The 23,003-nt window shown below is 44.3% G+C and overlaps 1 protein-coding gene across 4 annotated transcripts in view; it reads left to right on the top strand.

The window, feature by feature from the left end:
* DYNC1I1 (dynein cytoplasmic 1 intermediate chain 1) overlaps positions 1-23,003 on the top strand; it is a 792,350-nt gene that overhangs the window by 147,002 nt on the left and 622,345 nt on the right. For all 4 annotated transcript variants that reach the window (XM_077490748.1, XM_077490750.1, XM_077490749.1 and 1 more), the window contains one exon: positions 22,455-22,685. In XM_077490748.1, the coding sequence (XP_077346874.1) occupies positions 22,464-22,685 (222 nt within the window). In that variant the 5' untranslated portion in view covers positions 22,455-22,463. The remainder of the gene's footprint in view (positions 1-22,454; positions 22,686-23,003) is intronic.

Genomic DNA, 23,003 nt, shown 5'->3' with positions numbered 1-23,003 from the left:
CCTACCTGGAGACCCACTCGAAATGAGCGGACTTTTCTCCGGGCGGGAAAAGTCCGTTCATTTCAAAAGTACGGCGGACTGGCATACGCACGGCTGGATTGTCCGCCGAAATGCGAGTCCGGCAGGAAGATTGGAGTGCAAAACTACTTTCTAAGTCCGCCGTACTTTTGGGTCAAAAAAGTCTGCCGGAGGCTACACACGGGGGGATTGTCCGGCGGACTTGAGTTTGCCGGACTTTTCCACCCGATTGTTTGATCGTGTGTACGCGGCATTTGACACACATACACCTACCTCTTGGAGAGTGTTCTTGATCTGGCCAACTGTTGTAAAGGGTGTTTTCTTCACCAGGGAAAGAATTCTTCGGTCATCCACCACAGTTGTTTTCCGTGTTCTTCCAGGTCTTTTGGTGCTGCTGAGCTCACCGGTGCATTTTTTCTTTTTAAGGATGTTCCAAACAGTTGATTTGGCCACACCTAATGTTTTTGCTATCTCTCTGATGGATTTGTTTTGTTTTTTCAGCCTAATGATGGCTTGCTTCACTGATAGTGATAGCTCTTTGGATCTCATTAAGAGTTGACAGTAAGGCCTCTTTCACACTGACGTCCCGTTCAGGCCCGCCTGTCAGTTTTTCAGGCGGACCTGAACGGGTGCTCCATAGAGCTCTATGGAGCGTCGGATGTCAGCGGTGACATGTCCGCTGACATCCGACCCGCTCCGATCCGAAAAAGTGTAACGGAGGAAAAAGCTATTTTTCCATCCGTCTGCGGATCGGATCGGGTGACGACGGGCACTGCGGTCCGTCGTCATCCGATCTCCCATAGGGGAGAGCGGCGCTGTGACAGGTCTGTCCCTGCGCAGTGTGCAGAGACGGAGCTGTCATCTCCCTGCTCAGCGGGGATCGGCGGAGTGATCCCCGCTGAGCAAACGGATATCCACGGGGCGGATCAGAACTGATCCGCCCCGCGTGAAAGGACCCTAACAGATTTCAAATGCAATTGCAAATAGCACACTTGAAATGAACTTTGGACCTTTTATCTGCTCCTTGTAAAGGGGATAATGAGGGAATAACACACACTTGGCCATGGAACAGCTGAACAGCCAATTGTCCCATTACTTTCGGTCCCTTAAAAAGTGAGAGGCACATATACAAACTGTTGTAATTCCTACACCGTTCACCTGATTTAGATGTAAATACCCTCAAATTAAAGCTGAAAGTCTGCAGTTAAAGCAAATCTTGTTTCATTTCAAATCCATTGTGGTGGTGTATAGAGCCAAAAAGATTAGAATTGTGTTGATGTCCCAATATTTGTGGACCTGACTGTAAATGCATTCTACCCCCTGTATGAACCTGTATTATCATCATCAGATATACACTATATTACCAGGAGTATTTGAACACCTGCCTTTAGGCACACATGAACTTTAATGGCATCCCAGTCTTAGTCTGTATAGTTCAATTTTGAGTTGGCCCAACCTTTGCAGCTATAATAGCTTCAACTCTTCTGGGAAGGCTGTCCACAAGATTTAGGAGTGTGTCTATGGGAATGTTTGACCATTCTTCTAGACACACATTTGTGAGGTCAGGCACTGATGCCTGGCTCACAGTCTCCATTCTAATTTACCCCAAATGTGTTCTGTCGGGTTGAGGTCAGGACTCTGTGCAGGCCAGTCAAGTTCCCCCACACTAAACTCACTCATCCATGTCTTTATGGGCCTTGCTGTGTGCACTTAAAGTTAATGTGCGTGTAAAGGCAGGCGTTCTAATACTTTTGGTAATATAGTGTATGATTCTTAATCTGTATGGAATAATAATTGAATGCTACACAATAATATGTGATTTATCAAATTGTACTATGTGGTACAACGAAAACATGACCAAGTTTAGGAAAACTGACATCATGGAAAGGTCTACTGTATTATTATGACACATTTCAGCATGCCTGTCTCCCATCCCTTAACCCTGGTGATAGGATGAAGGGTGTGCTTACTGACATCCCCCAGAAGGTCCACAAAATGCTGCTACATCAACAATCTGGAGCTCTCCTTTACAATTGAAAAAAAGAGCATTTACCCACAGTCTTATTTTCTGAGAACCCAAAGACTCAGAATCTTGTACCTTTGCCGGAACCAAAGCACCCAGGAGTTTTGTTAAAAGAAAAGTATGTCCATGGCTTTTTTTTTGCTCAGCTGTGCTAATCACTGTACCGGTATGGCGATATGTGCACTAGCTTCTGCAGGCGCGCACGCCGATTGGCCTGCAGCCTGCGAGGGAGCCAATCAGCCAGTCCGTCAGATTCAGTGTCCGCCGACCGCCTACAATCGTTCCCCGCAGAGACAGAATGGGGATCTGCCGAAGTAAACAAGGCAGATCTCCGTTCTGACGGGATTGCACTGAGAGCTTGTCTTTCTGCTATGCTGTGTTATCCCAGGTAGCCAATCCCCCATACAGTTAGTAAACACACCCAGGGAACACAGTTAACCCCTTGATCGCACCTGATATTAACCCCTTCCCTGGCAGTGTCATTAGTACAATAACTGTGCATATTTTTAGCACTGATCACTGTAATAATGTCACTGGTTCCCAAAAAAGTGTCAAAAATGGCAGTTAGGTGTCTGATCTGTCCGCCGCAATGTCGCAGTCTTGATAAAAATCACTGATCGCCGCCATTACTAGTAAAAAATAAATAAATAAAAATGCCATAAATCTATCCCCTATTTTGCCAAATCAATCAATATACGCTATTGTTTTTTTTTTTCTTTCACCAAAAATATGTAGCAGAATACATATTGGCCTAAATTGATGAAAAAATGCGTTTTTTTTTTTTTCGTTTTTTTTTTAATTGGGTGTGTTTTATAGCAGAATGTAGAATTTTTTTTTTCAAAATTGCCTTTTTTCTTTATAGCGCAAAACATAAAAACCGCAGAGGTGATCAAATACCAACAAAAGAAAGCTCTATTTGTGGGGAAAAAAGGACAGCAATTTTATTTGGGTACAGCGTCGCACAACCACGCAATTGTCAGCTATAGTAATGCAGTGCTGTATCGCAAAAAATGGCCTGGTCATTAAGGGAGTAAAAACCTTCTGAGGCTGAAGTGGTTGCTTTGATACTTCTAACTAAAATCTAGTGGAACTAATTGCCTTCAGAAGTCACCCAATTAGTAAATAGAATCCACCTGTGTGTAATTAATTCTCAGTATAAATACAGCTGTTGTTGTGTGAAGCCCTCAGAGGTCTGTTAGAGAACCTTAGTGAACAAACAGCAACATGAAGGCCAAGGAACACGCCAGATAGGTCTGGGATAAAGTTGTAGTGCAATTTAAAGCAGGGTTAGGTTATAAAAAATTATCCCAAGCTTTGAACATCTCACAGAGCACTGTTCACTCCATCATCCGAAAATGCAAAGAGTATGGCGCAACTGCAAACCTACCAAGACATGGCCGTTCACATAAACTGACAGACCGGGCAAGGAGAGCATTAATCAGAGAAGCAACCAAGAGGCCCATGGTAACTCTGGAGGAGCTGCAGAGATTCACAACTCAGGTTGGAGAATCTGTCCAAAGAACAACTCTTATTGGTGCTCTCCACAAATCTGACCTTTATGGAAGCATGGCAAGAAGAAAGCCTTTGTTGAAAGAAAGCCATGAGAACTACTATTTGCAGTTTGCGAGAAGCCATGTGGGGGAAACATGTGGAAGAAGGTGCTCTGGTCAGCTGTGAGCAAAATTGAACTTTTTGGACTTAAAGAAAAACTCTGTGTGGTGGAAAACTAACAGTACACATCACCCTGAACACACCATCCCCACTGTGGAACATGGTGGTGGTAGCATTATGTTGTGGGGATGCTTTTCCTCAGCAGGGACAGGGAAGCTGATCAAAGTTGATGGGAAGATGCATGGAGCCAAATACAGGGCAATCTTAAACCGTCCTTTTTGTTCCTCCCAAGACCTCCTGCTTTCTGGCTCCCTCGTCACCTCCTCCCATCCTTGCCTCCAGGACTTCTCCCGAGCCCCTCCCATCCTTTGGAATTCCCTACCCCAATCTGTCCGACTATCTCCACTCTATCCACTTTTAGGTGATCCCTGAAAACTTTTCTCTTCAGAGAAGCCTATTCTGCCTCCAGCTAACAACTGTACTTTGATTTTCTTCATCAGCTCATCCCCCACAGTTATTACCTTTTTGTATCACTTGACCCTCCCTCTTAGATTGTAAGCCCTAACGAGTAGGGCCCTCTGATTCCTCCTGTATTGAATTTTATTGTAACTGTACTGTCTGCCCTCATGTTGTAAAGCGCTGAGCAAACCGTTGGCACTATATAAATCTTGTATTATAATAATAGTAATAATTTAAATATTTTTCTGTTTTGCACTGCACTTGCCATATGCCTGATGAAGGTGTCCTGTAAGGCTTTATGAAACACTGCTTTTGTTTTATGTGATCGCTGAATAAAGGTTTGGACCCTTACTAAAGATATCTGGTATGCTGGTGGCATATTTCTTGCTTTGAATGTCTTTGGTTTCCAGCCAGTGGTCGCTACAACACCCACTTACATTTACAGCCAGTTCCAGGAACATGTGCATTGAGAATATTGTACTGGAAAGAAGAGGTTCAAACCGCTACACACCAGAATAGCCCAAATACAAAGTCAGTAAAACTCGGCTCCATCCAGACCACATGCTGACGCACTTCGCCCTGCCCACAGGGCTTATTAATAGAGGCGGGGATCTGGTGTAGCGTTAGGCACTTATGCATCATTGCTATTGCCTATCGATACACTGCACCGCCTCCATGACTAAGCCCTGTGGGAGGGGTGAAATGCATCGGGGTGTGGCCTGAATCGAGCCAGGCTGAAGCTGAGTTTTACTGACTTTATATCTGGCCTGTTCTGGTGTACAACAGTTTGAATTTCTTCTTTACAGCAATGTTTGTATAGAGCTGGGACGAGCTCTGTCTTTTCTCCACCTGCACCCATCAGTGAGAGTCACCAGACTTTTGGATGTTTATCTGGGGCGGTGCCCCAAGTTCATGTATGGTCACAGAAAATATTGTTCTTACATGTTCATTCTCATACCCAGACCCCAGCAGCAGAAACCACGGAGCCCCATACAGCCAACCACACAGGACCCCCTAAATAAACTCAGTTTACTATGAACAGAGTGAGTGATGTAAGTACCGACCACTCATTCAGGAAAGGAAGAGGATCGTAAATATGACATATTTACCGGGCCCTTCTCCCACTTTCCATCCCAAAAGATTTTATTGAGTGCTTGCAGCTGCTGGCAGAAAGGAACGGAACAAGGCACACAGGGGGAGCCTGGATAGCAGGGGGAAACGTATGGTGCAGAGTGAGGGTGATTGGTGTGGGGGGGGGGGGGGCAGGCAATTACAAGAACCGATCACGTGTACGTCTCTCTCTGCAGCAGCTGGAAGCTGGCATGAGGGAGAGGAGAAGAAGCCAGCTCTCAGCTGCCGATCACCTTCCCTGGCCAAATATGGTTTAGCCTGCTGCCTGGGCCCCCCCTGCTGGCCTGGGCCCCGTACAGGAGGACTGGGGGTATCCCCTTATCTGCGACCCTGCCTAGCAGTATATATTTGTCTTTGCTTTTCTCCCCCGCCACTTTGGTAAAAAAATAAAAATACCTGTTATTTACAGGTATGGGGGGGGGGCATGTGACTCACCATAGGTGTGCGCAGCCTATTGCATTAGGGAGTGCACCCCAAAGCTCAAACACACATGCCTTTCTCTGCAGCCTCAGCTGCTCTTGACAGTAAATGAATGGGAAGTGCTCTGTGCTGAGTGGATTCCTGTTCATTCACAAACTGAAGAATAGTAAACACAGTTTACTATGTTTCAGTTATGAATAAACAAAATCAGTGAGAGTGTGTTCAATGTGATCATTTAGAAATGGAAGGGGCTGGTAAATTACATATTGATTAGCCCTTCCACCCGCTTTCCATCCTGAAACATTCCCTGCAGCAGCCGAGGGCAGAGGAGAGGAGGGAAGCGCCAACAGCACTGCCGGGGAAGGGGGGGGTATGGGTGTTACACAGGGGGAAGCCCAGGCAGTAGGGAGAGTTGGTGCTACACAGAGTGATTAGGGTGTGCCCAAGTACACCTGGCACACCCCCTGCACATGCCTATGTGACTCACTTAATGAGACTGTGCTAGTGTTTGCTGATTTGCCTGGTACTGTCACAGAAAGAGCTGTTTGTTTTGTGTTGGCTCCAACTGGAGCGCCTCTGTGCTTATCCAAGACTGGATTTCTTTGACCCAAGCAGCTAATCAAAGCTGAGGAATGATGATAAAAGATAAGTACATGTAGCTTGGGGGGGGGGGGGGGGGGGCACAGCGCCAGTTTACTTTTTATTGAGAATCATATAGTCAGCTTTGTTGGTTTCTATGGCTACATCACATGTGATTTCTGTACTATATAACTAAATGAGCCTGAAAATAAAAGCAAAGCTAATTACTCCAGATAGCGGGTTGTCCCGTATCGTAGTCTCACCCAGTATAATAATGGGGTGCAGTGTGTTTTGTCAGCTGAGCTGTGGAGTATGGGTTTAGAGGATGTATTGTTCAAAAGATAGGGGAGGAATGGCAGTGTCAGCACTGTATAGTGACACAAAGCCTCTCATATCTCTCTGCTGAATTTGTTTTGTAATGGGTTAGAGTGCATGAATGAGATTCTGGTAGTCTATCAGAACACCGCGGTGTGCTGTATGTCTGTGAGCAGTATTTAGATGTTGGAAGAGCACTTCAAAATCCAAAGGATGCAGGAAAGGTGAGCACTTCTTTGTGACATCCAGACTAATAGTTACAGCAAGAGCTTTACAGTTTGGAGGGAAAGTGAAATAATTTAAATGTAATCCATTATGCTAAAATACTAATGTTATTGCTTTATGAGTGTTTGAATATATATATTTTTTATAGTGATACATACGCATACAATCATAATTCAATCTTTGGAAGAATGTAAATACAGTATATCTTAAAGCTTAACTCTGGACAAAAAAAAAAAAAAGGTTTCCTGTGCAGTGGGGCTGTGCCCATCGGTATGGGTTCAAAGGGTAGTAAACCACCGTTTTTTTGTTTTTTTTAAATCCTGCAAGGCAATGCCATAATGTGCTAGTATACTATATATATATATATATATATATATATATATATATATATCTCATGTATCCTAAAGATCACTCAACCAGAGGATATTCAATCAGCGATTGCCCATTTAAATGACCTCCTGAGCCTTTTCAAGATCCAAGCTCCTGGGATTAAGGATCTGCATGGGAAAAAGAAAGGAAGGGGAAGAAAAAAACATTATAATATATATATATATATATATATATATATATATATATACATACAGTTTATATATATATATTTTTTTTCTTCCCCTTCCTTTATTTTTCCCGTGCATATCCTTAATCCCAGGAGCTTGGATCTTGAACAGGCTCAGGAGGTAATAGGTAGTAAGTATTAGTGTATTAGGTAGCAGCATTTATGATAGACTGAAGGGGGGGGGGGTAGCCTGTGTGAGGGTAGGCCAGTGAGGAGGTAGTTGCAGTAGTCAAGTCAGGAAATAACCAATGAGTGAATAAGTTGTTTTGTGGTATTGTCAGGAAGGTGTGAATTCTGGAAATGTGGAAGTTACATAGTTGGGGAGGTTGAAAAAAAATACACAAGTCCATCAAGTCCAACCTGTGTGTGTGTTCTTACCTCTGTATGTTGTGGTCGTTTAGGTGCCCATCTAATCGTTTTTAAACTATAGATGCTCCCCGCTGAAATCACTGCTTTTGGAAGAGAATTCCACATCCTTACCACTCTTACAGTAAAGAACGCTCTATGCAGTTTAAGGTTAAACCACTTCTAATTTTAGTGAATATCCACATGGTACGGAAAAGTTTTCTCCCTATTGTGGGGTCACCAGTATGGTATTTGTACATTGAAATCAGATCTCCTCTCAAGCGTCTCTTCTCCAGAGAGAATAAGTTCATTGCCTGCAGTCTTTCCCCATAGCTGAGATCCTCTAGTCCCTTTATTAGCTTTGTTGCCTTTCTCTGGACCCTCTCTGGTTCCGCACATCCCTCCTGACGACTGGTGCCCAGAACTGGATGTCATACTCCATGTGGGGCCGGACCAGAGTCTTGTAGAGCAGGAGAATTATCGTTCTATCCCTGGAGTTAATCCCCCTTTTAATGCATGCCAGTATTCTGTTGGCCTTGCTTACAGCAGCTTGGCATTGTTTGCCATTGCTGAGCCTATCATCTACTAGGACCCCCAGGTCCTTTTCCATCCTAGATTCCCCCAGAGGTTCTTCCCCTAGCGAGTAAATTGCATTCACGTTTTTTGGCACCCAAATGCATGATTTTACATTTTTCAACATTAAACCTCATTTGCCATGTAGTTGCCCACTCCATTAATTTGTTTAGATCTTCTTGCAAAGGTTCTACATCCTGCGTAGAAGTTATTGCCCTGCTTAGGTTAGTATCGTCCGCAAATACAGAGATTGAGCTGTTTATCCCATTCTCCAGGTCTTTATGAATAAATTAAATAGGATTGGTCCCAGAACAGAACCCTGGGGGACCCCACTTTCTACACTAGACCAGAGTATTCCCCATTTATTACCACCCTCTGAACTCGCCCCCGTAGCCAATTTTCAATCCATGTACTCGCCCTTTGGTCTATGCTGATGGGCCTTAATTTGTGCAGCAAACATTTATGGGGAACTCTATCGAATGCTTTTGCAAAATCCAGATACACCCCGTTTATGGGCCTTCCTTTACATAGATGGCGGCTTTGTTTACTAAACTTTTTCACCCATCTGTATATTGGGGAGGAGGCTATTTCGAGGTTATATATATATTAACTTATTTATTTTCATTTGTTGATGTGCTCCTCCCTGCCTCTGAAAGAAGAGTGGGAGAGCCAGCCACTGAAGTTATGAAAGTTATCTGTTCTCACCCAATCCCTGGGAGGGGCACCCATAAGGTGGCAGATGGAGAAGATAAATGTTTGGGAGGCTTTCTCAGAGTGTTTTTGTCCTGGGGCTTCTACCCCTGGGATTCAGCCCATGTACTACAGAGCTAATGTTTGGTTTAGAGCCTGCAGGAATCTGAATTGTAAGATAATTGCTGCAGGGCATCACCTATGAAAGCTGACCTAAAGAGGGATCCTTTTATCAAAGAAGAGTGCTGCATGGAAGCTGGTCGTTGACAGTTGTCCTTGGATATTGTGAGTAGTACCCTTGCTTAACCACTTAAGCCCCGGACCATTTTGCTGGCTTAAGACCAGAGCACTTTTTGCGGTTTGGCACTGCGACGCTTTAACTGACAGTTGCATGGTCGTGCGACGTGGCTCCCAAACCAAATTAACGTCCTTTTTTCAAACAAATAGAGCTTTCTTTTGGTGGTATTTGATCACCTCTGCGGTTTTTATTTTTTGCGCCATAAACAAAAAAAGAGCAACAATTTTGAAAAAAAATGCATTATTTTTTACTTTTTGCTATAATAAATATCCCCAAAAAATATATAAAAAAACATTTTTTTTCCTCCGTTTAGGCCGATACGCATTCTTCTACATATTTTTGGTAAAAAAAATCGCAATAAGCAATTATTGGTTGACGCAAAAATTATAGCGTTTACAAAATAGGGGATAGTTTTATGGCATTTTTATTAATACATTTTTTTTACTAGTAATGGCAGCGATCACAGATTTTTATTGTGACTGCAACATTATGGCGGACACGTTGGACATTTTTGACACATTTTTGGGACCATTGTCATTTATACAGCAATCAGTGCTATACAAATGCACTGATTCCTGTGTAAATGACACTGGCAGTGAAGGGGTTAACCAGGAGGTGGCAGTGTAGGGGTTAAGTGTGTCCTGGGGGGTGTTTATAACTGTGGGGGGCATGGCTGTGATTTACAGAACATTGATGTCTGCTCCGATCACAGGGGGCAGAGATCAGTGTCACTAGTTGCTAGACAGAATGGGGAGATGCTGTTTACATCGGCATCTCCCCGTTCTTCCTCCCCGTGAGACGATTGCAGGTATCTCCGGGGTGATCGAGTCCACGGGAACCGCGGTCAGACTCACAGGGGTCCCGACCGGCACGGGGTCAATTTTAAATGGACGTACCTGTACGCCAGTTTGCCTGCCCGTGCCATTCTCCCAACGTACATCATCGTGCACCGGTCAGGAAACGGTTAAAGCGTAAGTAAACCCATCCATAAAACAGTTTAATTTCTGGCACGTGCCGGAAATGTAAGGCTACCATTGCTCTCAACCAAACTGTCAAGCCACCCAATGGCTGGTGTCTAAACTGATCAAATGTGCAGCATCATGGCCGCTGTAGATTAAACAGAGGCAAAGATGGCAGCTTCCTTGGCTGAAAACGATAAGGGGATTTACTTACACGTAAGACTCCAAGTGTGCATGTGGCTTAAAGTGTTGAAGGCCAGAAGTTGCTGCAAGGACTGGGACTGCTCATGAAGAGTCTCAGATTAACTAACCCCACTGCCTCCAACCGAGGCTGCTTCTAGAACACGTGTCAAACACAAGGCCAGCATGCCGAATCTGTCCCGTCAGGCCATTTTATGGCTTTTTTCAGCCAGAAAGTGGCAGAATGGAATTCCGCCACCTCAGGCTCTCATCCTCTGCTCCCTGCTCACCACTGTCACTTGTAAGCACATAAGACTTCTGTGTTTACAAGGACAGCTTTCCTCTTAGCGGCTCTCACAGATCTCTGCCTGCCCTGCACTCATGGTGGGGATAAGAGAGATGCAGGTGCAGTGTGGGGTGGGGGATCAGGCAGTAAACTGCACCATGATCCCCATCTGTGCCCGGCTGCCCAATGATGTCGCTGCAAGTGAGAAAGAGGCAGATCTGCCTACACTGCCAGGAGGTACAAGAGCCAGCTGGGTAGGTGAGGTTGGGGGGGGGGGGGGGGCTGTGGAGCAAAATGTGTGCAGAGGTAGGGGAAGGGGATAGGGGAGAGTGGTGGAGAGGTCATAGCCAAGGAGGGGTGAAAGTGAGACAGCCTGTAAAAGAGAGCTGGACCCCGCACACTTTGCATAGCATACCCCTAAACCTTTCACTCTGTATGTAGCACACTCCTTAACCCTGCAATTTCAACATAGCGCATCCCCAAACTCACCACATAACTCACTCATGGTATTTATTGGCCATTGAAGTTCCACCCTGGGCATGGTTCAGTTCCTGCACCTATTTTCTGAGAAAAAAAGAGCCCTGAATACATTTTATGAAATGGAGTTTGATACCCCTGTGCTAGAGGATTTGTGTTTACGAAACTGTTCCCCTGTGAATGTTGCTGTTTATGTAGACAAAAACTCACACAAGCTCTATGATTGTAGAATGATGAGCTGAATAATGGTGCTCAGGCTTGTTGTGCCCCATAAGCCTCAAAATAGTAAAAAATGCCAGCAACTCGATTGCTTCTTCTTAAAGGGGTGTTCCAGCCTTAAAAAATTTTTTTTTAAAAGTCAGCAGCTACAAACACTAGCTGCTGACTTTTAATAAGAACACCTACCTGTCCAGGGCGCCCCACGATGAGCACTAACGGTGTTTTAGATGTCACGCTGCTGTAAGTGCTCAGAAAAAGATTTAAGAAGAAGCAATCGAGTTGCCGGTGCTGTGACATATACAGTCTGGCCATCGAAAAGTGTCTGCCCCGTACTGCGCAAGCGCAGCGCTTGCACAGTACGGAGCATAAGGAGATGCGGAAAATCTCCAAAGATGAACGGCGCCTGCGCCGTGAGTCCAGGTGCAAGCCCCACCATCCAAGTGGACATAGGGTTGCACATATTAGAGGGCCCCTCGTGGGCTTGCTTCGCTCGCCACGCTTCGGGCACGGCCTCGCTTCGCTCGGCTCTTTTTATTCTAACTCTATGTCCACTTGGATGGTGGGGCTAGAACCTGGCCTCGCAGCGCTGGCGCCGTTCATCTTCGGCTATTTTCGGAATCTGCTTGTCCTGTGTACTGCGCATGCGCAGTACACAGCGGACACTATCCGACGGAGGACACTGGCATTTTTTGCTATTATGAATGTTGCAGTTTGCCTGGCAGCTGGTGTACTAGCTGGGACATAAATCAGCAGCCCTTACAGGAGGTCAGTGTTATATTTGCTAATTGTTTATTGAGTAACTCATTGATGTAGCTACTTCTGATTAAGAAATTTGTGTTTAAGAATAAGAATTATAATAGCTAAGAAAGCATTGCCTAAACTCTGACAACAAAGCTGCCTGGTTTTGCCCAGCATATGTAAAGTAGTTTTTGCCATTAGACCCAAACTGCTTGACTTTTCTCTTATCCTTTGATGTATCTTTATATACCCCTGAAAATGAAATGGAAAAAAAGGATTCACGTGGATCATGAGATATTTATGTTTGTTTGAATTTTTAATGTGAAAAATGGGACTTCTGATTAATTCATCAGGGTATTCATATACTAAATAGCTTCATGGGCTCTCAATGCACCATGCAGTTAGTATTTCCTAAGATTTCAAAGAACCTGGGGCACTGCCATTAACTGGGATTTTAATTATGTCTAGTTCAGCTATAGAAATACAATATAAAATCACAGTGAAAGATTCCAGGAGCATTTTACAAGCCTAAGTTTCTTGTTCTTCCCATGCACAAATGATTGGGGTGCTTTTCTTGTTCCTGTGAGAGTGCCCATAGCTTACAGCTGAAATACACAACAACGCAAACCTGAGACAAGCTCTGCTAAAAAGCTGTATGTTTGTAAATTTGCTATTTGCCTCATCTTACAGCATGCCCATGGCTTATATTGTAAGAAATGTATTATTGTAGTTATTATGATTTCGCATCCTCCTAGTTACCATAGGCTGCTAGGTAAATGTATCTGTCTCTTCTGTAGGCAGAGGAGCAGGGGGTTGATTGTTTTGGGCTGTTCTGTGTCTCGTAGACTGCTGTTATGTTACTTGCCCCTGTCTTCTAGATGTTTCTGAAAGTATAGAGGGAGGCCAGAACCAGCAGCCTGAATGTTTGTGGATCCCTAGGGAGTGAGTCCCTGGAGAGGTATGCCCAGTAGGTGGCTGGGGAGTCTATAAATATCCAGAGGCCTGGGAGGAGAGTTCCATGGTCCAGCCATCTAGAGAAGACCCCTATGCTGGGGGCCCTGCCCCTGGGAAAGAGAGGAGAAGGAGAGACTCCTTAGGAGTCTGGTACAGCCATTAAGGTCCCAGCTAGGCCTAGCTGGGGACTCTACCAGAGAGAGAGAGAGAGAGAGAGAGAGAGAGAGACTGGGTCAATATGTGGATAAAGAGACAAGATATCAGGAGCTCCATGTTCTGGGACTGAGTGAGTACTTGTTTTAACTACTCATTGGAGAAGTAACTGCTGTGATTCACACTACAAGTCAGTACTGGGTGCAACCAGGAGTTGTGCAAGACAACCAGGAGTGTGCCATTTTCAAAGACAGTGCTTAGTACAGCCAGGAGCAGTGCAAGACAGCCAGGAATTGTACTGCTTCTTCTACTACTACTACCCAGTATAAAGTGCATTGCAGCAGAAGTTGTGCAATACAGCTTGCAACTTGTACAGAGCAGCCAGACACCTAGAAGTCCTCAAGTTCTACAGTTTTTACAGTTTGGGTATCCCATGCTCCCCATTCAAGTTCCTTGTTTCCCAATAAAAACCCAAACCCAAACCTGGACTGTTTATTGAGCCAGTGGAAGAATGCTGAAAGGGCTGTGCGCCTGGCTGTGCATGCTGTGAATGAGGGAAATAGGCCAAAATACCAGCAGTTCCTGCAGGGATGGCACTACATATACTGTGTATAGGATTTATATAGAACCAACCGTTTGCACAGCAGTTTATATTATAAAAGGAGACATTACAGTTACAATGCAATTCAAATATCAGAGGGTTAGGAAGGCCCTGCTCCTGAGAGCTTACAATCTAATAGAATAGCACATTTTAGATTTAAAACACTGCTGTTTTCAAATTAAAGGACAATTCTAGACAAATGTTAGTTATCAGTGAGCTACTGATGCTATAGTTGGCATGTTTGCCTAGCAGCAAAAGGGTCATTGCTTCGAATCCCAACCATGACACTACCTGCCTGGAGTTTGCATGTTCTCCCTGTGCCTGTGTGGGTTTCCTCTGAGGTACTCCTGTTTCCTCCCACACTCCAAAGACAAGCTGGTAGGTTAATTGGATCATGTCTAAATTGGCTCTGGTATGTGTACATATGAATGTAACTTAGGGACCTTAGATTGTAAGCTCCACGAGTGCAGGGACTGATGTGAATGTACAATGTATATGTAAAGCTGTGCGTAAATTGACGGCGCTATAATAAGTATCTGAAATAAATAAAATAATAATTCAATTCACTGCAATTTTGCAAAATTCGAAAAGTTTTCTCAAATTATCCTAAAGGGTATATATAGGCAAAACCTTTTGGGAAATAATAAGAAACAAATTCACCCATGGGACTTTAAATGAGTTGGTCATATAGGTCATCTCAAATAGGTATAAAAAAATGTTTTATTCAGATTCCAAAAAACATGGTTAAATAAACATAAAGGCATCATCAGGCATGATTTAACCATTGACTTGTTAATTACAGTAGTAAAATAAATCATATACATATACAACTTAATACTCGCCGCGTTTCGCAAGCTTGGCTCGCTTCCCAAACCTTTTGGGAAGGATTACAAAAAATAAACTCACTCCTTATTACTCTAATCCAAAACTGAAAAAAATGTTTTGGCTATACATACAGATTATACATGAGGCTTTGTCATGTTTCACATGCTTGTGATATACCTTTAAATGTTATACGTATTCTCTTCCCCTGGTTCCTCCTTTTTCCCTTAGCTCAGTTTTATTCTGTATAGATAGCTCCACTCTTTGTTCATTTTTCCCAGTAATGCATCTCAGCCTCATGTCTCATTGAGTGGATCACATTATGATCTTTTGACCTATCTGATGTTCATTGTTGTAAGATCCTATTATGGATTAAACTTCACAAGATCTGCAAGGTGTCATCTGGATTGAGTCACTGTCTGTTTATCCAGCTAAGATTGGGTTTATCACTATCTCATTACAACTGTAAGTTACAGAGATCACACTTTCAATGCTTAGATTGGAGAGGCAGAACATGCTTCCTATTTGTAAAAGAGAGTTTGGAGCCAACCAAGGGTGTGATGTGGAACTACTGATCTATATCAAGCAGGATTTATCAAATCACCAAGAAAGTGGGCAGGTTGGTACACTACAGCTACATATGTAGAGTCAGAACAGTCAAAAGATCGTTAGAAAAGATCAGTGGAATGTCTTTCATAGGATCCTTGCTAACTCTGGATACACAGTCAGATGTTATATGGACACTGAAAAATGGCAGCTGTCAGTGCAGCCATTACTACAAAAGCCCGTATGTGTCTGCAAGCATGTCTCAGCATAGCACTCATCAGGACAATATTACTGCTGTGAATGTTCATACAACTGTGCTATACAAATAGTTTATACACTGCCTCTGTATGCAGTATCGCATGGCTTTTTGTCTGTGAAATCTTATAAGAAAGTCAAAGTAAACCTTTCTGCAACTGTATCCTAGGAAACCTGAGCTCAGGCACAGCAAATTGATACATTTGCTGCTGTAAGGACTTTACTATTGTAGCACTAACCCCCGAAGGAGCTGCTGAATTTTTATGGGCCTCCTCCAGCTCGCACTCGTTGTCCTTGTCTAGAGGTTCCCAGGGTTGATGACCCAGTAACTGTAGAGACCGACACTCGAATTCTTTGTTAGGATTTTTATTTTGCATAAAACAGTTGACCAAACTCACTCTCTAAGTTGGGAATAGAGGGTATCAGGGTAAAGTTTAGCTCAGGTGCTTGGAACTGCTGACTTAAAGAGGAAGTAAACCCTTACAAACGACGTTGACCTACAGGTAAGCCTAGATTAAGGCTTACCTGTAGGTCCAAGAAATATCTCCTAAACCTATATGGTTTAGGAGATATTTGCCCGAAAACGGGCACCGCTGTCTACGGCGCATGCGCCGTAGACAGCGGCGCGCAGGCGCACTAAACGCAGCAGTTCCAAGAATGGAGCTGCCGCATTTGTCGACTCCCGTGCGCATGCGCGGGAGTGACGTCATCGCGGCTTTGCCGAATGACAGCGGCGGAGCTGCGAGACGCCACTCCCGTGTGCATGCGCGGGAGTGACGTCATCGCGGCTTTGCCGCTGTCATTTGGCGGAGGTGCGAGACGCCACAAGCAAGATGGATGCGGCGGACTACAGGGGACAGCGGCGACTTCGCTGGCTCCTGTGTCAGGTAAGTGACACATAATGGGCTACTATGCGATGCATAGTAGTCCATTATGCTTTACCTTTGCAGGGAAAAAAAGAGGAAGTAAACTCATCAGGGTTTACTTCCTCTTTAATAAATAAAAGTCTCTCTTTCTGTACACAATCCAGGGAATAGCCACTCGCAACTAGATTCTTTAACTGTTGGATAAATCCTTAAAGGGATTGTAAAGTGAATTATCTTTTTTTTTTAAAATAACAAACATGTCATACTTACCTCCACTGTGCAGCTCATTTTGCACAGAGTGGCCCCGAACCTGCTCTTCTGGGGTCCCTCGGCGGCTGTCTCGAGTTCCTCCCGCAGGTGCTTCTCACGTTCATGCGAGCTCCCTCGCATGGTGAGAAGCATCTGCGGGCGCGCTCCCGTGATACAGCCGGCGGCTATAGCCGCACGCTGTATCACACGGCCCGCCCCTGGCGTTCCGCGTCAGTGGATGTGATTGACAGCAGCGCGAGCCAATGGCTGCGCTGCTTTACATCCATCCACTCCAGCCAATCAGCAGCCAGGCTGAATGGTGGAAAGGAGGTCGGGGGACGAGCGCGGGACTTTCGAGGGGTCAGGTAAGTAAAACGGGGGGGCTGGGGGTGCAGGAACTGTCAGATGTTTTTTCACCTTAATGCATAGAATGCGTTAAGGTGAAAAAACATTTACCTTTACAACCCCTTTAAGTTTGGGTTTAGCAGCCAACAGGTAATTCTAGCTTTTCAAAGTCTCTCACACAGACTTGGTTGGAAACTTAGTTATAACTGGAAGGATAGAAGTAGGAACCTTTCTTACTGTACAAGAATCTTTCAGCCGGTCTGGCGATACTGTAAGAATTGTGGATTTGATCAATGTCCATGGCAGCTCAGCTTCCAGGCTCTTACTGAACAGCCAGCCTTGTGCGTGGCTCTCTTACTGAAGAGTCCTCCCCTGGTCGCGTGTAGAGTTGCTGGGCCTCTCCAAACCCGAGACGGCACCGGAACACCTTAGAATCCTCCTTCCAGTTACTGCGCCAGTTCTGAGGCTCGGAAACAGATGGATCCGCACTCCAGGCCATGAGGGCCCCTGGGGGCTGGTCAGGAGGACCAGGACCATGGAGTCGGCAACAACTTCTGGACCGGAACCCCGAACCACGTGACTTTGGCACCTTTAGTACCCTCTCCCAGATTACGCAGTGAGACAAAGGCGCCCACTGATTGGCTCCGAGATGGAGATTGGTACCCAATGCATCCAACCACAATGCGTTTTAAAGCCTCCCACAGGTTTACAACCCCACCTATGACCAGGCAGAACTTCTATACAGCCCAGCCAAACGGATGCCAAAGTATAATTTAGCACAATTAACCCCAAAACTTACTATAGTTTTGAGCAAAAACGAAATTTAAATACATAGCACGTACTCGGTAGGAGTACCGCGCTACACTATTAAAGGAGTTTTAAAGGCAGAAAGTTTTTTTTTTATCGTAATTCATTCTATGCATTAAGATAAAAAAACCTTCTGTGTGTAGCAGTGTCCTCAGCACCCCCTAGTTACTTACCTGAGCCCCTTCTCTCTCCAGCGATGTACGAGTGTCTTAGCTGTCCCAGAGACTCCTCCTGATTGGCTAAGACAAAGCAGCGGTGCCATTGGCTCCCACGGCTGTCAATCAAAGTCAGTCAGCCAACAAGGGGGGGGGAGAGGGACGGAGGCCATGTCAGGGTGTCTGAATGGATACACGGATCTCTGCCTCGGCTCGGCTGTCCACTGTAGCAGGCTGCTGGCTGAGGGTCACTTGATAGGAGGAGGAGCCAGGAACAGCAAAGAGGGACCCGAGAAGAGGAGGATCCGGGCTGCTCTGTGCAAAACCAACTGCATATAGTATAACATGTTTGCTATTTAACCACTTTCAGACCGGACCAATTTGCTGGTCAAAGACCAGACCACTTTTTGCGATTCGGCACTGCGTCGCTTTAACTGACAATTGCGCGGTCGTGCGAAGTGGCTCCCAAACAAAATTGACGTCCTTTTTTTCCCACAAATAGAGCTTTCTTTTGGTGGTATTTGATCACCCCTGCGGTTTTTATTTTTTGCGCTATAAACAAAAATAGAGCGACAATTTTGAAAAAAACGCATTATTTTTTACTTTTTGTTATAATAAATATCCCCCAAAAATATATAAAAAAACATTTTTTTCCCTCAATTTAGGCCGATACGTATTCTTCTACATATTTTTGGTAAAAAAAATCACAATAAGCGATTATTGATTGGTTTGCGCAAAAGTTATAGCGTTTACAAAATAGGGATAGTTTTATAGCATTTTTATTAATAATTTTTTATTATTTTTTTTTTTACTAGTAATGGCGGCGATCAGCGATTTTTATTGTGACTGCGACATTGTCGGGGACCCATCGGACATTTTTGACACATTTTTGGGACCATTGTCATTTATACAGTAATCACTGCTATATAAATGCAGTGATTCCTGTGTAAATGACACTGGCAGTGAAAGGGTTAACCGGTGGGTGGCAGTGTAGGGGTTAAGTGTTCCTAGGGGTGTGTTACTAACTGTGGGGGGGTTGGGCTTTCATTTAGTGTACACTGATCTCTGCTCCAATCACATGGAGCAGAGATCAGCGTCACTAGTTGCTAGGCAGAATGGGAAAATGTTGTTTATACAGCATTTCCTCCATTCGGCCGCTCCGTGAGACGATCGCGGGGATGCCCGCGGCGATCGAGTCCGCGGGTCCCGCGACCGGACTCACGGGGGTCCCGACCAGCGCGGGAGCGCGCCACCGGCGGCGCGCTCCCGATGGCACGGCGGCAACGAATATTGGACGTACATGTAGCACAGTGGTGTAGTGGTTAGCACTCTCACCTAGCAGTAAGAAGGGTCGCTGGTTCAAATCCCAACCACGACACTACCTGCCTGGAGTTTGCATGTTCTCCCTGTGCCTGTGTGGGTTTCCTCCGGGTACTCCGGTTTCCTCCCACAATCCAAAGACATGCAGGTAGGTTAATTGGCTTCTGTCCAAAATTGGCCCTAGTATATGAATGGGGACCTAGGATTGTGGGCTCCTTGAGGGTAGGGACTGGTGTGAGTGTGCAGTGTACAGGGATGGGGACAGTTGTAGACACTCACTCAGGTTGAACTGGATGGACTGGTGTCTTTATTCAACCTTACTAACTATGAAACTATGAAACTATGTACGCCAATATGCCTGCCCGTGCCATGCTGTCGACGTACATCGTCGTGCGCTGGTCGGGAAGTGGTTAAAAAAAAATATATATATATATATATATAAACAAGCCTTTACAATCACTTTAATGCTCTCACAATATTTGAGCAAAGTAATATTCAATCTGCGGAAACAAATGCACAACCAGAAACAGAAATCCTTCCAGATCAGGAATGAAACCCTGACTCAAATAAAAGAGAAAAACGCTTAACAAAACCAACCTGGAAAGTGCAAGAGAATAGTAAAGCTGACAAGGAAGAACAGCTGTCTAATATCAGTGACTTATGGTCTAATACTGTTAAATGCATGTCTGCTCTCTCTCAACAATTTCATGAGCCAATACAAGTAGAGGGCACTATCAATTTAATGTTGCTTATAAGAGTTATCAAAGACTTGTGTGTTAAATATACTGATCTCTTAAAGCGGTGCAACACTCAAGGGTCATTGGATGATTTAAAGGGATTTGAGAAGCTCAATCTTGAAAGAGACAATTTTAGTGCTGCAAATAAAGACAAAGGCAGAAATGAAAATAATACAGCTTCATGAATCCAGATTTTATTGCTCTGCATCTACTAGGTGCTCCACAAGATCTTCCAAATCCCTGACATCAAGATTTTCTACACTCAGTCAACAACTCATAACAGCCCATGCAGATACTGAATCTTCTAAAATTCAGGCAGCTTTTGCCCAAAATAAAGCAGAAATGGAAGCTGAAGCGGCATGCATGGAAGCTGCATGCATGGAAGCTGAAGCTGCACGTCAGAAAGAAGACAAGGACGTTTTGGAAAACAATATGAGCATGCCACTGCCATGGCAAGGTTAAGGGTCTTATGCCCCATACACACGGCCGGAAATTCCGACGGAAAAAGTAAGATCAGATTATGTTGTTGGAAAATCCAATCGTGTTTTTCTGTCGGAATTTCGGACGGAAAAAGTATGAGAGCTGGATCTAAAATTTTCCGACAACAAAATCCGATCAGACTTTTTTTTCTGATCATGTGTAGAGAATTCCGACGCACAGTTCCACGCATGCTCAGAAAAAATTTGGAGACGAAAGCTATTGGCTACTGGCCTCTATGTAGTCCTGTTGTACGTGTATAACTTAACTTCGTTTGGAACGATCGGATTTTCCGACAACTTTTGCGACCGTGTGTATGCAAGACAAGTTTCGGTCAAAATCCGTCTGAAAAAATCTGACAGATTTTGTGGTCGGAATGTCTGACTATGTGTACGGGGGCTGAGTGAAAGCAAAAAAGACAACAGTTGCAGACACACAGCTGTATCTTATGCTTCAGATTTTTCAAACGCCTCTCCAGACGGTTACCTACCTGTCACAGCAGCCAAAGCACTCAGTCTCTTCTTTGCACCTACTGTACCTCAAGACAATTTGCCTTTCTGCCTGTATCTTCCAGTACATCAGACTGCAGCATCTCAGCAAGCAGCAGACACTGGCAAGCGATATCATTTTGACCCTGTACGAATCATTAGTAATACTTCATCTGGAATATGCAGTTCAGTTTTGGGCACCAGTTCTCAAAAAGGATATCAGGGAACTGGAGGAAGTGCAGAGAAGGGCAACCAAACTGATGAGAGGCATGGAGGAACTCCGCTATGAAGAAAAATTAGAGGAACTAGATGTATTCTTTCTTGAGAAGAGATGAAGGGGGGATATGATCAACATGTACCATTATTTAAGGAGTCCATAAAGTGAACTTGGTGTTGAGTTGTTCACTTTACAGTCAACACAGAGGACAAGGGGGCACTCTTTACGCCTAGAGGACAAGAGATTTTATCTCCAAATACGGAAAGGTTTCTTCGCAGTAAGAGCTGTGAAAATGTGGAATAGACTCCCTTCAGGGGTGGTTCTGGCCAGCTTTAAGAAAGGCCTGGATTCTTTCTTAAATTCACACAATATAACTGGGTACTGCCACTTATAGGTAAAGTTGATCCAGGGAAAATCTGACTGCCTCTTGGGGGTCAGGAAGGAATTTTTTCCCCTGCTGTAGTAAATTGGTTCATGCTTTGCATGGGTTTTTCGCCTTCCTCTGGATCAACTGTGGGTATTTGGGATTGTTTGATATTATTTTTTATCTATTTATTTTTATGGTTGAACTAGATGGACTTGAGACTTTTTTCAACCTGACTAACTATGTAACTATGTAGGTACATATGCCTACATGAATAACTGACCAGCACACCTATATGAGCTTGTTAAAGAGGAAGTAAACCCTGATGGGTTTACTTCCTCTTTGATTCCCTGCAAAGGTAAAGCATAATGGACTACTATGCATCTCATAGTAGTCCATTATGTGTCACTTACCTGACACAGGAGCCAGCGAAGTCACCGCTGTCCCCTTGTGTACGGAGCCTCCATCTTCTTGGTGGGTCTCGCTGCTCTGGCGCTGTCATTCGGCGGAGCCGCGATGACGTCACTCCCACGCATGCGCACGGGAGCTGCCACTCGCGGCATATCACCGTTAACAGCGGCGCGCTCAGTCCCCGCATGCGCCGTAGATAGCGGTGCCTGTCTTTTGGCAAATATCTCCTAAACTGTGTAGGTTTAGGAGATATTTCTTGGACCTACAAGTAAGCCTTAATCTAGGCTTACCTGTAGGTCAAAGTGGTTTGTAAGGGTTTACAACAACTTTAAACATCTCTCTTCCAAAATCATAGGTGATAATAAATAGATGGCCCCCCATTTGGTGCTCCAACAGATTTCTTCTGGAGCATTGGTTATTAGCATTATCTGAATTACCGCACAAAGTAATTTAATCAGTCATTTTAAATTGGTTGTCCTGAAGGGCTTTATTCAGGTAATATCGCAGAATAATAATGAAAATGTGACTCTTAATGCTACAGTATTTTATAGCGATTTTTCTTTATATTTTTTTCACAAATTCTAGATTTTTGTGATGCCCCCAAAAAGAAGAGTTTCAAAGGAGAAAAAGGATCCGAAGAAGCCAGAAAACCAAGCGGCTGCAGCCAGCAGCAGTCAAAACAGGGCCACCAAATCACAGGAGAAGCCAGGCCGCACTGTGCCATCCAAGGCGAGACGTATAAAAGAGGAAGAAACAGAATCTCTCCCAGTGACAAAGGCTAGTGCTGCAGAGCTAGCTCTGCCTGAGAAAATCCAGGTAAGAACATAGTGATAATTACACAAATATAGACCGCATAAAGCTAATTTTAACCAAGAGACAAATTTAGTGACTAGGTACCTAAATCTGCAATGTACCTCCAAAACTATAGTTGAGTTTGTTAACTTCTTCTCAGCCAGCATTATGTATGGGCAATCCATGCTAAATGTTCAACTCCAACATCTAGAGAAATCTTAATGTATATCTAAAGCCAAAAAATGTTTAGTTTTGACTTGAGTAAAGAAAAGTGAGACCATGTGTTAGGTTTTTATTGTCTGTTTCTCCACTGGGTGGATTTACCCTTTCTATGTGCCCTGA

The sequence above is a fragment of the Lithobates pipiens genome, unplaced genomic scaffold (assembly GCF_037356315.1).
Source record: "Lithobates pipiens isolate NorthernLeopardFrog02 unplaced genomic scaffold, aLitPip1_a1.2 Scaffold_19, whole genome shotgun sequence".
Taxonomy (NCBI): Eukaryota; Metazoa; Chordata; class Amphibia; order Anura; family Ranidae; genus Lithobates; species Lithobates pipiens.
Note: the sequence above shows the minus strand (reverse complement) of the source record. Positions and strands in the feature narration are given on the sequence as shown.